The sequence below is a fragment of the Cervus elaphus genome, chromosome 24 (assembly GCF_910594005.1).
Source record: "Cervus elaphus chromosome 24, mCerEla1.1, whole genome shotgun sequence".
Classification (NCBI taxonomy): Eukaryota; Metazoa; Chordata; class Mammalia; order Artiodactyla; family Cervidae; genus Cervus; species Cervus elaphus.
This window is the reverse complement of record NC_057838.1, coordinates 13,574,262-13,587,465: the sequence shown is the minus strand read 5'-3', so window position 1 is coordinate 13,587,465 and position 13,204 is coordinate 13,574,262. Positions and strand designations below refer to the sequence as shown.

The 13,204-nt window shown below is 48.7% G+C and overlaps 1 protein-coding gene across 2 annotated transcripts in view; it reads left to right on the top strand.

Moving 5' to 3' along the window:
* The window catches only part of VOPP1 (VOPP1 WW domain binding protein), a 146,931-nt gene extending 135,652 nt beyond the window's left edge, over nucleotides 1-11,279 (top strand). For both annotated transcript variants that reach the window (XM_043885898.1, XM_043885899.1), the window contains exon 5: nucleotides 8,834-11,279. In XM_043885898.1, coding sequence (XP_043741833.1) covers nucleotides 8,834-9,024 — 191 coding nt within the window. In that variant the 3' untranslated portion in view covers nucleotides 9,025-11,279. The remainder of the gene's footprint in view (nucleotides 1-8,833) is intronic.
* The last annotated feature ends 1,925 nt before the right edge of the window (nucleotides 11,280-13,204 follow it).

Genomic DNA, 13,204 nt, shown 5'->3' with positions numbered 1-13,204 from the left:
TTTCTTGGAGTATAGTTAATTTACAAAGTTGTGTTAGTTTAAGCTGTACAACAAATTGAATCTATTATACATGTATCCACTCTTTTTAAGATTCTGTTCCCATATAGGCCATTACAGATTATTAAGTAGAATTCCCTGTGCTATAGAGGATGTCCTTATTGGTTATTTATCTTATGTATAGCACCCCAATCTCCCAATTAATCCCTCCCCCTCCCTTACCTCCAGTAACCGTGTTTGTTCTCTCCATCTGTAACCCTGTTTCTGTTTTGTAAATAAGTTTATTTGTATTCTTTTTCTAGATTCCACATGTAAGTGATATCATATGGTATTTGTCTTTGACTTACTTAGTAGGACAATCTCTGGGTCCATCTGTGTTGCAAATGGCATTATTCTGTTCTTTTTTATAACTGAAGAGTCAGATATGACTGAGCAACTGAACTCAACTGAATATTCCATTGTATATATGCAATGCATCTTCTTTATCCTTTCCTCTGTTGATGGACATTTAGGTTACTTCCATGTCCTGGCTATTGTAAATAATGCTGCTATAAACTTTGGGGTGCATGTATCTTTTTGAATAATGGTTTTCTTTGGGTATATGCCCAGGAGTGGGATTGCTGATTCATATGGTAGTTCTATTCTTAGTTTTTTAAGGAAGTTTCATTCTGTTCTCCATACTGGATGTCCCAATTTACATTCCCGCCAACAGTGCAGGAGGGCTCCCTTTGTTCCATACGCTCTCCAGCATGCATTGTTTTAGATTTTTTAATGATGTCCATCCTGACTGGTGTGAAGTGATACCTAATTATAGTTTTGGTTTGCATTTCTCTAATAATTAGAGATGTTGGCCATCTGTATGTCTTCTTTGGAGAAATGTCTATTTAGATCTTCTGCTATTTTTTGACTGGGCTTTTTATATTGAGCTGCATTGTATATTTTAGAGATTAATACCTCATCCATTGCTCCATTTGCAAGTATTTCCTCACATTCTGAGGGTTGTCTTTTCATTTTGTTGATGGTTTCCCTTGCCATACAAAAGCTGTTAAGTTAGGTCCCATTGCTTTATTTTTGTTCTTATTTTAATTACTGTAGGAGGTGGGTCAAAAAAGATCTTGCTGAGATTTATGTCAAAGAGTGTTCTGCCTGTTTTCCATTAAGAGTTTTATAGTGTCTGGCCTTACATTTAGGTCTTTAAACCATTTTGAGTTTATTTTTGTGTATGGCATTAGGTAGTGTTCTATTTTTCATTCTTGTACATGTAACTGTCAAGTATTCCAGTACCACTTATCAAGGAGACTGTCTTTTCTCTGTTGTATATTCTTGCCTTCTGTGTCACAGATCACAGGTGCCCATAGGTGCCTGGGTTTATTCCTGGGCTTCCTGTTCTGCTCCATTGATGAATTATGATTTTAAAATGCTTTGGACTCCAGAGTCATGTGCCATGGAATCCTGTGTATGTTTGAGGGACATTTTTGAAATGATCTCTCTCATCTGTGGCACATACGCATTCTTGCCTGGCCTTCTTTCTTCGTCACTCCACCTCCCTGAATGAGTCAAAACTGAGCATGTCTCCTCTCTGTGTCTCTGAGATCCTGGATATTCTGCCACATCAGTATATTGCCAGGAGTTCTGCTTTAGTCAAATGAGCAAGCGTAGTGAACGTCTGGGACACACCCATCCTCCATGCCAGCCGATGCCCCCTCTAGGATCATCGTGCTCCCCCAAGAGAGTGCATTCTCCACTCCTGCTGTCTGTCCCTCAACCAGTCTTTCTAGCAGTTTCATCCCTGTGTTTGTTCACCTGAGGGTTTATATTCTTGACAAGTACAGAATTTATCCACCTCCCATTGTTGTTTCTTTACTATTCTAACACCTCTCCATCTCCATGCTCAGATGTTTTAACCCCATCCTTCCAATTCCCATGTGTTGAGACTGTTAACTGTCCAATTAAATTGGACACACTTGTCATTGTTTCTCATTATCCTCCAGTGTGAGTGATGGTGCACGAATGTTCCAGACATGCCTTCAGTACCTCTCTGGTACAAAGACCACAGCCCTAGCCCGCCCCCACCCCCATCGCTCGTGATGGGGAGGTGGAGTCATCCCTTCGAACGCTTCTGTCCTCAGGGGCAGCAGGGAGGCTTGATGCAGGCTTGCTGGGCTGGTGCAGCCAGTTCCTCACGTCACATCAGAAACAGGCATGTCTCACGAAGCTGCCTCAAATGTTCAGCGCGGTGTAGCAGAGGCAGAGTTCAGAGCAGAGGCACCATCCCTCCCTTCTTCCATCGCTTATCTATCTCATGGATGGGATGTCCTTCGCATTGCCAGATGCTGGCTTGGGTTCTAAGAGTTCCTAGGTGAGTTAAGTCCTCCCCTTGTGTGCAGAAGTTCAAAGTATTCTACTACTGTGGTGCCCAACTTGTGGATTCTTTCCTGAGTGCCAGGAGGACAGGGGTCCTAGTCCAGTCAGGATTATGGTGATAGTCAGTGAGCTGTGATTCTGATCTGAGGCTTGAAAGATAAATGGGAATTAGTCAGATGAGACACTGAGGGGGTGGTGAGGGTGGTGTGAAGATGGGCCGAGACTTTCCAGGAGGAGGATCTGCATGTTTTAACACTAGGGACTGCTTTCTGATGTGGGTCTGGGAGAGGTGAGCAGGATACGAGCAGCTGGTTGTTGGCAGGACAGTGGGAAATGAGACTGAAATAGGTAAGGACTTGAGGACGGAGGGCCTTTTATCCCTAGTATAGGGACTCAGCTCACACTCCTGTGAGTGAGTCGGTGGCTGTGGTGACAGGACATTCAAGTCATGGGTGGAAAGATGAGCTGCGTGTCCGCTGGAATGTGTTTGAGAAACCTGTCTAAAGCTTGAGAAGCAGGCTGGCTGGAGGAATTTGGGATCAGTGTGTGGAGGAGGGAACACTGGAGCCCACTCTGAGCTGAGCTGGTTGTACTGACACGGGGAACAGATGGAGTCACTTAGAGCTGCGGGCACCTGGTGGCCCTGGGCTTGCGAGCCACTTGGTCTTTCTCAGGTGGTCATCGCCCCTCCTGCGTTCCCACTCCGTTCTTTATGGCGAGCCAGATTCTTCTGCATCCCAAGAAAAGGTTGGCCTGGCTCATCTCCTCCTCAGTTAGTGGCCAGTGAGCTTGGTGGAGTGGCAGCAGGATCATTGTGAGGAAAGCTTGGCAGCATCAGTGGAACGGTTCCACTCAGGTGGAGCTGCTATAATTGACTAATGTTTGCTGAATCCAGGGTTCCCTCTCAAACCTCACACAGACTCTCAAGGAGGAAAGAGAGGATGGCACCAAGGAGTAAAATGACTTCAGCTCTGTCGAGAAGCACAGTGAGGTTGGGATGGAGCGCAGCCCAGTGCAACCTGGATGGTGACAGCCCTGAACTAAGCCCGCAGTCTTGGGATGCTGCTCAGAATGCAGGTCTAGCGTATCCCCAGCCTTCCATAGTCTGCTGTCCCTCTCCAGCTGGAGGGAGGCCCATTTCATCACCCTCTTGTGAGAAGGTGTCACAGCTTCACAGGACACGACTCGGTTCAATTCGGGTGCCTCCACATGTAGCTGTGTGACCTCGGCAGGTTATGTCTTGCTGAGCTTCAGTGTCTTCAAGAACATGGATGCAATAGCAATAGCCTTGCTTTGCCAACACCACGCCCTTCCCATGTGATAGAGGTGCAGTGCAGATTGGCATTAGCACTTGAGAAGACAGCCGGGCGATGTGTGGCTGTGGTTGTTTTACTCACATCTCCTGATCCTTTCCTCTCTGTCTCCTGGAGAAATAGTCTTCCTCTGACTCCGCTTCTTCACAGACCTCTATTTTCTTTCTCTAACTAAACCATCTACCATAAGCCTTCAGAATGTAAGGGCTAGTTCTCTTCCCCCACACTCTGCCCTGTGTAAGTTAGAGGGATGGTCCTGCTGTCCCGCTGGCTCCTGACCTTCGCTTTTATGTCCTTACAGTCCCAAGAATCCCAAACCACACACCGAATCCCAAAGCAGTTGGTTCTTCCACTCTCTAACACCATTTTGCTACCATCTGTGACCATCTCTTCTTTGAGGACTTTGGAATCTCTCAAATCACCAGCCCCCCGTGGCCTGCAGCGCACAGGCCGCCTGTCTGAGCACCTGGGCCTCCGTCATGCAGGGAGCTGGGGGCCCCCCATGCTGCTGCTCTAAGCTCCTGCCTCTGGCTCCTCTCTGCCCATTTGACAGAAGGTACTAGGTGCCCTCCTGTGTGCCAGCTCTTTGCTAGACAGTGGGGTTCAAATGTTGAACCAGGCATATAAGGTCCCTACCTTCATTGAGCTTATATTCTCCCTAGAAATCCTCTCTTTACTATATTTCTGTCCCTAACTCTATAAACATGTTCAAGCACTTCCTGTCCTTAAAAATACTTCTGTCTTGAGAATATCCAATGGGGAAAAGACAGTCTCTTCCATAAGTGGTGCTGGGAAAACTAGACAGCTACATGTAAAAGAATGCAATTAGAATATGTTCTCATACCTGTTGGTCCTCTAATGGACCGGAACGTGGTGGTCCAGAGTCGACGATAAGAAAGTAAGAGAGAGAAAGAGGCTGATATTCCCTGGTTTACACGGAAAGCCAATAGAGTCCTATTCTTAGGGTTCGCGCTGCTGCATGTAGGCACCAGACGCCTTCTCGAGTGGGTGAAGGCACAGTGCGCCTTCTCCAGAGGGGCTCAGAAGCCCGGGCAAGAAAGTGAGCTCAGCGGGCCTCCACGCTCCAAGGAATTAGCCAGAAATAGAGAGAGAGAGAAAGACAGGAAGAATAGACAGACAGACAGAAAGAAAGACACGGGGACCCAAGCTCTGATGGAGCAAAGGTGTTTTAATCAACATGGCGTGGGCATATATACTGTCTTACAAGGTGGTTATTCTCAGCAAAGATAAAGATTAAAATTCCAGACTTACAAAACATAAGACGATCCCTATCAAAGAGAGAGTTGCAAACAATCACCTTTTCATAAGAAGGAAGAGGGTACTTATCACTGTAATGAGAAATGCCTGGATTCCTCAGCCCCGGGAAAGGCGTGCCTCTCCTCTTAATTCCTGAATGTTCAGGAATTAATAAGGGCCAGAGGGTTCCTGACAGATCCAAAACAGCACGCCGGAAGCCTCTTGTTAAATGCTTCCTGACACATACCATATATAAAAATAAACTCAAAATGGATTAAAGATCTCAATGTAAGCCCTGAAATCATACAACTCCTAGAAGAGAACAAAAAGCAGGACAATCTTTGACATAAATCATAGGAAAACATTTTTTTGAATCTGTCTCCTAAGGCAAAGGAAACAGAAGCAAAAATAAACAAATGGGACAACATCAAACTAAAATGCTTTTAACAGTGAAGGAAACTATCATCAAAACAAAAAGGCAATCTTCTGAATAGGAGAAAATAGGTGCAAATCATATATCTGATAAGGGGTTAACATCCAAAATATATAAAGAGCTCAAACAACTCAAACAAATAACCATACAACCTGATTTTAAAATGGGCAGAGGATCTGAGTAGACCTTTTTCCAAAGAAGATACGCAGATGGCCAGGAGGCACATGAAAAGATGCTCACCATGGGCAGGCAGCAGGGAAATGCAGATCAAAGTCTCCCTGAGATAGCGCCTCACACCTGTCAGCGTGGCCTAGTTGACAAGGATGTGGAGAAAAGGGAACCTTGTGCACTATTGGTGGGGATATAGATTGGTGCAGCCACTATGGAGAACAGCATGGAGGTTCCTCAAAAAACTAAAACAGAGCTTCCACATGACCCTGCAGTTCTTCTCCTGGGTAAACATCCAAAGAAAATGAAAACACTAACTTGAAAAGTACCTGCACCCCAATATTCTGTGTACAGTAGCCAAAATATGGAATTGACCAAAGTGTCCATCAACAAATGAATGGCTAAGAAGGCCTGGTGTGTGTGTGTGTGTGTACACACACAATATGGGCTATTACTCAGCCATTAAAAAAGAGTGAAATTTTGCCATTTGTAACAACATGGATAGACCTGGAGAATAAGCTTAGTGAAGTAAGTCAGAGAAAGACAAATACTGTATGTTATTACTTGTATGTGGAATCCAAAAACTAAAACAAATGGATGAATGTAACAAAACAGATGCAGACTCACAGACATAGATAACAAACTAGTGGTTCCCAGTGGGGAGAGGGACAGACGGAGGGGCATGGTGGGGGGGGATTAAGAGGAACAGAATGTCTAAAAAAACTAACAATAAGGGTATAGTGTACAGCACAGTGAAATACAGCTGTTATTTTGTAATAACATTAAATGGAGTATAATTTGTAAAAATTTTCAGTCACTATGTAGTACTCTTGAAACCTAATTTAACCTTTAAATCAACTATGCATGCATGCTTCCCTGGTGGCTCAGACCACAAAGAATCCGCCTGCAATGCAGGAGACCGTGGTTTGATCCCTGGGTGGGGAAGATCCCCTGGAGGGGGCATAGCAACCTACTCCAGTGTTCTTGCCTGGAGAATCCCATGGACAGAGGAGCCTGGCAGGCCACAGTCTGTGGGGTCACAAAGCGTCAGACACGACTGAGTGACTAAGTACAGCACATGGGTGCTAAGTTGCTTCAGTCATGTCTGACTCTGCGACTTTATAGACCATAGCCCACCAGACTCGTCTGTCCATGGGATTCTCCAGGCAAGAATACTGGAGTGGGTTGCCATGACTTCCTCCAGGGAATCTCCTGCATCTCTAAAGTCTGTTGCATTAGCAGGCAGACTCTTTACCACTAGCGCCGTGTGGGAAGCCCTAAATCAACTATACCTTAATTTAAAACAGTTTTTTAAAGAACAAAAGGAAAACACCTGCCCTTGTCCTGCACCCCTTTAGCCAACACCCGCCCCCTCTCTGGTCTTTGCCGCTGACCGTGGAGCAGCTCTCTGCCCCAGCAGCTGGGCCTCTGTGGCAGCCTCAGTGCTGAGGCCACTGGCCAGAAGTCTGAGGGTCCTCCTCGGGGAGCACGTGTAACACAGCTCCTGCCTCACCACTCCACTTCCCTCCCAGCCTCCCCGCTTCCTCCTCGTCCACCTGAACCCCCTGTGTCTCTCCTGTCAGCAGTCTTGGTCCTCCCCTCAGTCGCCCTCTGGCCCTCCACACGCTCTTCCTTGGGTAGTGTGGCCACGGCCGTGTCTCTGCTGCCACACCCACACCAGAGGCTCCCAGAGCTGCTTGGACGCCTGCAGGCCCCTCTCTCGCCAGGTGGGCCCCCTCCTCAACACTGGAAGCCGGGGTCTTTCCTAGGCAGGCCTCTCCTCCCCATGGTCTTCACACTCAGCTGGTCCCCGATCCTCAGATACACCTCCTGAGCCCCTCGTTCTCTGCTCATTTCTTGTCTCATAGTCAAAGGTTTTCTTGTGTCTCTCCTAGACTATTACATTAGTCTCTCTTTTTTATCTTTAACTTTTTATTTGTATAAAGTATACAGAGACTCAAAGATAAATGAACTATCTCTGCCCTTGAAAAGTGGACGGTCCTGGCTAGTCATGGGCTTCTGAACAGACACATCTCCTGGCAACAGGAAGACGCACCACTACAAGCCTGTTGAGAGGAGGAGCGGATCGAGGTCCATCTGTGGCTGACTGAGCTCCTCCTGACACCTCGAATGCCTCTTTGCCTGTGTGTTTCTGTCCTATACTCTCCTTCAGCACATTTATAGATTTCCAAGACATCCTGCACACTTTGGTGGGCATCTTTCCAGGAATCTGACCTTTATTCAGTTAAACTGTAGCAGACAGAGGGAGATCTGCACAAAAAAAGACCCCACATGATATACAGGCAGATGCTACCTCTCTGGTGCCCAAGCATCCCCTGGGTTGAATGAGGCCTAACTCAGATACATCTGATTCACTGATGAGCTTAGCTAAGCCCACAAAAAGCCTGGAGCCTATCGTTTCTTTCTTGATTCTTTATTTAGTCAGTATTCTATCACATTATCAACATGATCAGGAAATGCAGATCCAAGAAGTAGGATCAACACAGCAGCTCAGGTATTTCTACTGTTAAACGAGAGTTAGGGCTAGATATTTCCTCTTGTCACCATCTATGTGCTCTTGCCCCCTATGTCCTGCACCCCGGCCTGCAGCAGGGCTCAGCCTGCATCTACAGCCTCTCCCTGAGACAAGGGAGCGGCATCTTTCTGCAGCATCCAGGGCAGGGGAGAGCCCTCAGACCTGTCCACGCACCCCACTGACTTCAGGCCCCTAGGTTGTCTTCCTGTCTGGGAATTTGGTTCACCGGATGCCAGGTGCTCTGCCCTGAGGAAATGTCACCCAGCAGGTGCAAGCAGAGAGCTCACACTTCGGCACCCTGTTCTCGGGAACCTTGTGGGCGTGCCTGTGATGCTGGGAACCCCAGGCCCTCCTCTCAGTTCTAAGTTGGCTTACCTTTCTGCATCCTGGCTTTCCAGGCTCTCAGGACTGCTGGGCCGTCTGTGTTGGTAATCTTTTGGTGCATGTCCCCAAGTGTTGGCAGAGCTCCTCTCGTTGTCCCTCAGCTGTGGGTTGGCCTCCGCCACGCCTGACACCACCATCATCCCTCCATCCCTCAGACACCCCCGTGGACTGAGGTGCTTTCTGGCCATCTGCACCCTGTGAAGGAGCCGCTCCAGGAGGCTGGGCCAGCATCTCACCTTCATCGTCCCCTGCACCCTGGTGCCCTCCCGTGTCTGGGCTTGTCGGCCCGCGATGCACATCCGCTAAGTGCATGGCCCGGGCCGTGGTCTTCACCAGGGCGCCCGGCCAGGCCGTGCCCCCATCTGCTTCTTTGTCTTTCAGGAGCCCAGCCGCTGGGGCTGCCGTATTACACCGACCCCGGAGGACCAGGGATGAATCCTGCTGGGAACCCCGTGGCGATGGCTTTCCAGGTCCAGCCCAACTCGTCCCAGGGAAGCACGGCCTACCCACCGCCCCCTTCCTACTGCAACACGCCCCCACCCCCATACGAGCAGGTGGTGAAGACCAAGTAGCCGGGAGCTGCCCGCACCTGCCTGCGTGGCGCGGCCGGGAGGCAGGGCGAGGCTGCCGCTCGCTCTCCCCGCTCCATCACTGCTCACTTCCAGGAAAGGTCTTATGAGCCACTGAGGGCAAGTTCCTTTTTGATACCTTCAAAGCACAGCTTCCTCTCCAGTTTTCCTTGGAGGACCAATATTTCAATTCACCCCATGTCTCCTCTGTCGCTTCTGTTTCCAACATAATCTGCGCTCTGGCTGAGTGGACAGTCCTGAGGGTTGACCCCTAAGCTGGCTGCCCAGGCCCGCAGCGGGGAGACCCCGGCGGGAGGCCAGGCGGTGCGGGTGAGTGCGTGGGGACGTGAGGGGGGCCTCTGGCCCAGGCACCCCGCACACGGCAGGCTGCCGGCTGAAACCAGGCCCGCAGACCCAGCAGTCTCTTCTTCCAAAAATGACGGCGGGGCGCAGCCTCTGAGCCCCCTCTTCTCCTTCCCTTGCTGAAGACCAGAGCGCTGCCCTTGGTACCGCCAGGGCTGCGAGAGCACTGGGTGTGCTGCACCTCAGGGAGATGGGGCTCTAGAATCAGGCCAAGTTGATGTCTGTCGTTCCCCAAAAATCACTAAGGGAAGGTATTTAAATTCATGGGAAATTGCCTCCTGCGTCAAACTGGACATTGCATTTCATGAGCTCTTGGCCTGACCTGGGGGAAAATGGGGCTGTGCATCTGGGGAAGGTGGTGTGGAGTCGCGCCCTGACGTCAGACTCGGAGTCTTTCCTGGGTGTCAACAGTTCTCCAGCCTGTGATCACAGCCAGGCATCTCTGCACCCTCGGCTGAGGCAGGCCTGGCGGTGCGTTGTGATGGACACTTTGAAAGCAGAGAGGTACATCCGGCTGGGAAGCCACGTCGGCCCCTGGAGAGAAGCGTTCCAGCAGAGCAGAGCCAGTGGCTTGAGCCTGGGTGGGCAAGCCTGGGCCCTGGCTGACTGATCTCAGCAGGTGCATGCCAGGCTCTGCAAAGGAGGAGCTTGCTAAGAAAAAGACAGGAACACAAAACCCCGGGACTGCAAATAGATCTCTTCCGAAAGGACCAAATAGATTTCACTGACGAGTTAATCAATATTAGAATAAAGATGTGGTTGGAAATGCAAACCTGGCTCAGAAACCTCTCTGGCCCTCGAGTCACAGGTAGTCCTGGATTGTTAGGGGACTGGAGTTCTGCTCCTCTGCGTAGGTTACACCCACCATCGTGTACTTAAACCCAGGTTGAGACCAGATGGGTCGTGTATAGGAAGGGCAGAGCATCATAGCAGAGACATGTGTGTGTAGTAATGGGGCGGGGCGGGGGTGGGGTGCTTATTTTTGAAATGAACTGATCAGAGCCTCTTGAGAGGTTGTCAGTCATTGAACTTGAGCATCAGGACATCTCACTCGAGTGATACTGAGTGTTTTCATTCCCCACTCCTTGTCTCCATGTCCCAGCTCTGCTAGAGCAGGAGTGAGGAGTCAGGGTGGAGAATCTGGGAGTCTCCCCAGGGACTCCATGGGACACTCTTGGACTCAGACGAGCACCTTGGAAATAGTCTGAACACAAATGCTGCTGCCGGTGCTTTTGACCGCCGAGCGTGACCTCTGAACTCCTGTCCCCAACTTCAGTCCCTCCCCACACTCAAATCCTTGATTTGAATGAGACAACAAAGCACAACATTTGCTGTTTACAACCCGGGATAACTGCACGGGTCCAGAAGTTTCTCCTCCTCCCGGCCCCTCGTTTGGCATTTTCAGCTCCGGTTTCTTCCTTTGCAGTTCTGATGAGGAAGCGCCCCAAGTTGGAGTTGGTACAGCTAGGTAGGCACTCACATGTCCACGATGAAATTCTGTTTTTTGGGGTTTTTTTATAGCAAATGATCTTAAGAGACCGGATGATTTAGGTAGCACCCAACTATTTTATATTCATGCTTGTGTGAGATAAACTTTGTTTTCCCTTGAACCTTGGTGAGAACCCACTCAGTGGTCAGTGTGTGTGGAAATTCCTCTTACAGTGATATTTCCTGCTCACTGTTTCCCCATGCTGTCGGTGGACAGTGCCCACTGCTTGGAGCCAGTCCAAGCCAACTTCCGGTGTGTGAAGTCCCATAGAGTCCGTGGCTAGGAGTGAACTGGGAGTAGGTCTGTGCATGCGTTTCCTCTTGTAACACTTGACTCATTTGTCTTTTTGTTCTTTTGATAGGGTCATGTTTCCTATGTATGCACAATAAAAATAAATTTGGGCGTGTGCTTTGACTGTTTTTCTGGGGAGTAGCAAAGAGGGTAGAGATGAAGTTTCTGAAGGACAGACAGCAGGCTCTGAGGTTAGCTGGGTAGGGGTGGAATAGGTGGGGACGCACCCAGTCTCAGGAGAACTAAAATAATACGCTTTCCGAGAATATAAGGAACTTTTGTTTCACCAACACATTAAAAAAAATCTAGCTAAGGAAAAAAATCTGAAGTAAGTAGGATGACAGAAGCCTTAATTACATAAACTCATAGCTAGTACCCCAATATTAATTATTGGGGTGGGGGGTGTGTGCTCTGTATAGGTAGGGAGACCTTGATTTTTAAATCCAACTCTGGTCAGAAACCGTATTTCTCTCACAGATCTATAGCTGCTACAGTTAGGCTGTATTTTAGATGAATTACTAACTGAGATAATATTTATCAAGAAGTGTTTCATAATTTACTGTCTTAAAACAGGACAGGAAATCAGGTAGAAGATTTTCAGAGCTAATTCACACATCTCACTGGACATGCCCCGGGTCATAAACTTACCCCCAATGAAATGGGAGCAGGGTCATTTACACATCAAAGGTCATGACTAAAAGTGGCCAACAGAGTACTCATTCTTACCTGTCCCCACCCCCAAATTTCACTGAACTCCAAAAGTCCATAATGTTAATAGTTCTCCAGGCAAAAAATGTACAAGATCAGAAATTGTAATTTCTGAAATAGAAGGTGGTGCGTGGGACTGACAAAGAAACCCACATCTGAGAAGGTGGGGGCTGAAAATATGCGGAGAATTTCAGTGACTCAGAGAATCCAAAACCTCAGTTTTTTCAACTGCAAAATGGGGTCATATTCAGTTCAGTTCAGTCGCTCAGTCGTGTCCAACTCTTTGCAACCCCATGAACCGCAGCACGCCAGGCCTCCCTGTCCATCACCAACTCCCGGAGTCCACCCAAACCCAGTCCACTGAGTCAGTGATGCCATCCAACCATCTCATCCTCTGTCGTCCCCTTCTCCTCCTGCCCTCAATCTTTCCCAGCATCAGGGTCTTTTCCAGTGAGTCAGCTCTTCGCATCAGGTGGCCAAAGGATTGGAGTTTCAGCTTCAGCATCAGCCCTTCCAGTGAACACCAGGACAGATCTCCTCTAGGATGGACTGGTTGGATCTCCTTGCAGTCCAAGGGTCATACTACTTTATGCTTGTACCAGGCACTTTATGGTCACTCAGCCAATGTTAGAAATCCTCTATTCTCCTTCACTGAACGTCTCCCTGAGCAAGAGAAACTGAAGTGGAGAGAGAGAGAGAATGCGTTCCCAGCTAGTCCTTTCCCCATCAGGAGATGAGCTCCGTAGTGTGACAGGAGCAAGTCCCCTTTGAGTACATCCAAGATACGAAGGTGGAAGTCGACGGGGCCCCATTCACTGCACTGCCCCTACGTCACCTCACCATCCTGAAATGTTGGCGTGAGCTGCTCAGCCATGGGTGTAGAGCCCACCAGAGCTGGGAAGGAGAAACCTCAGGCAACTTTTTTTCCCTACCATTTATATGTAGAAGGAGATCTGTGAGTGCCCCAGATCCGGACATGAATGACAAGCAGTATTTTGTCCATCATATTACTGGGGTGTACCTTTTGCCATTCACTGACCCCACCCCCCACCCCCCCACTCCCCCACCCCCAGCCAAAGTGTGCCAAAGTGTCCAGGGTGGATCCTGCTCAAAGCCTTTCTCAAAATGGTGTGATGGGAGTGGGTATGATTATCAACACAACCCTGCTCCGTTAAAGCTGGGTCCTGTTGGATCTCCCTACTAGGAGATTCGAGTTCACAAAGGACTGGCTTTCCTTCTGTGAGGAAAGGCTCCTGATCTTGTGATCAGGAATAGTGTAGTGAGGGTGGAAGAGAGCCACCCTTTCAGCTGGAACTGGCGTGCATGGGAGCG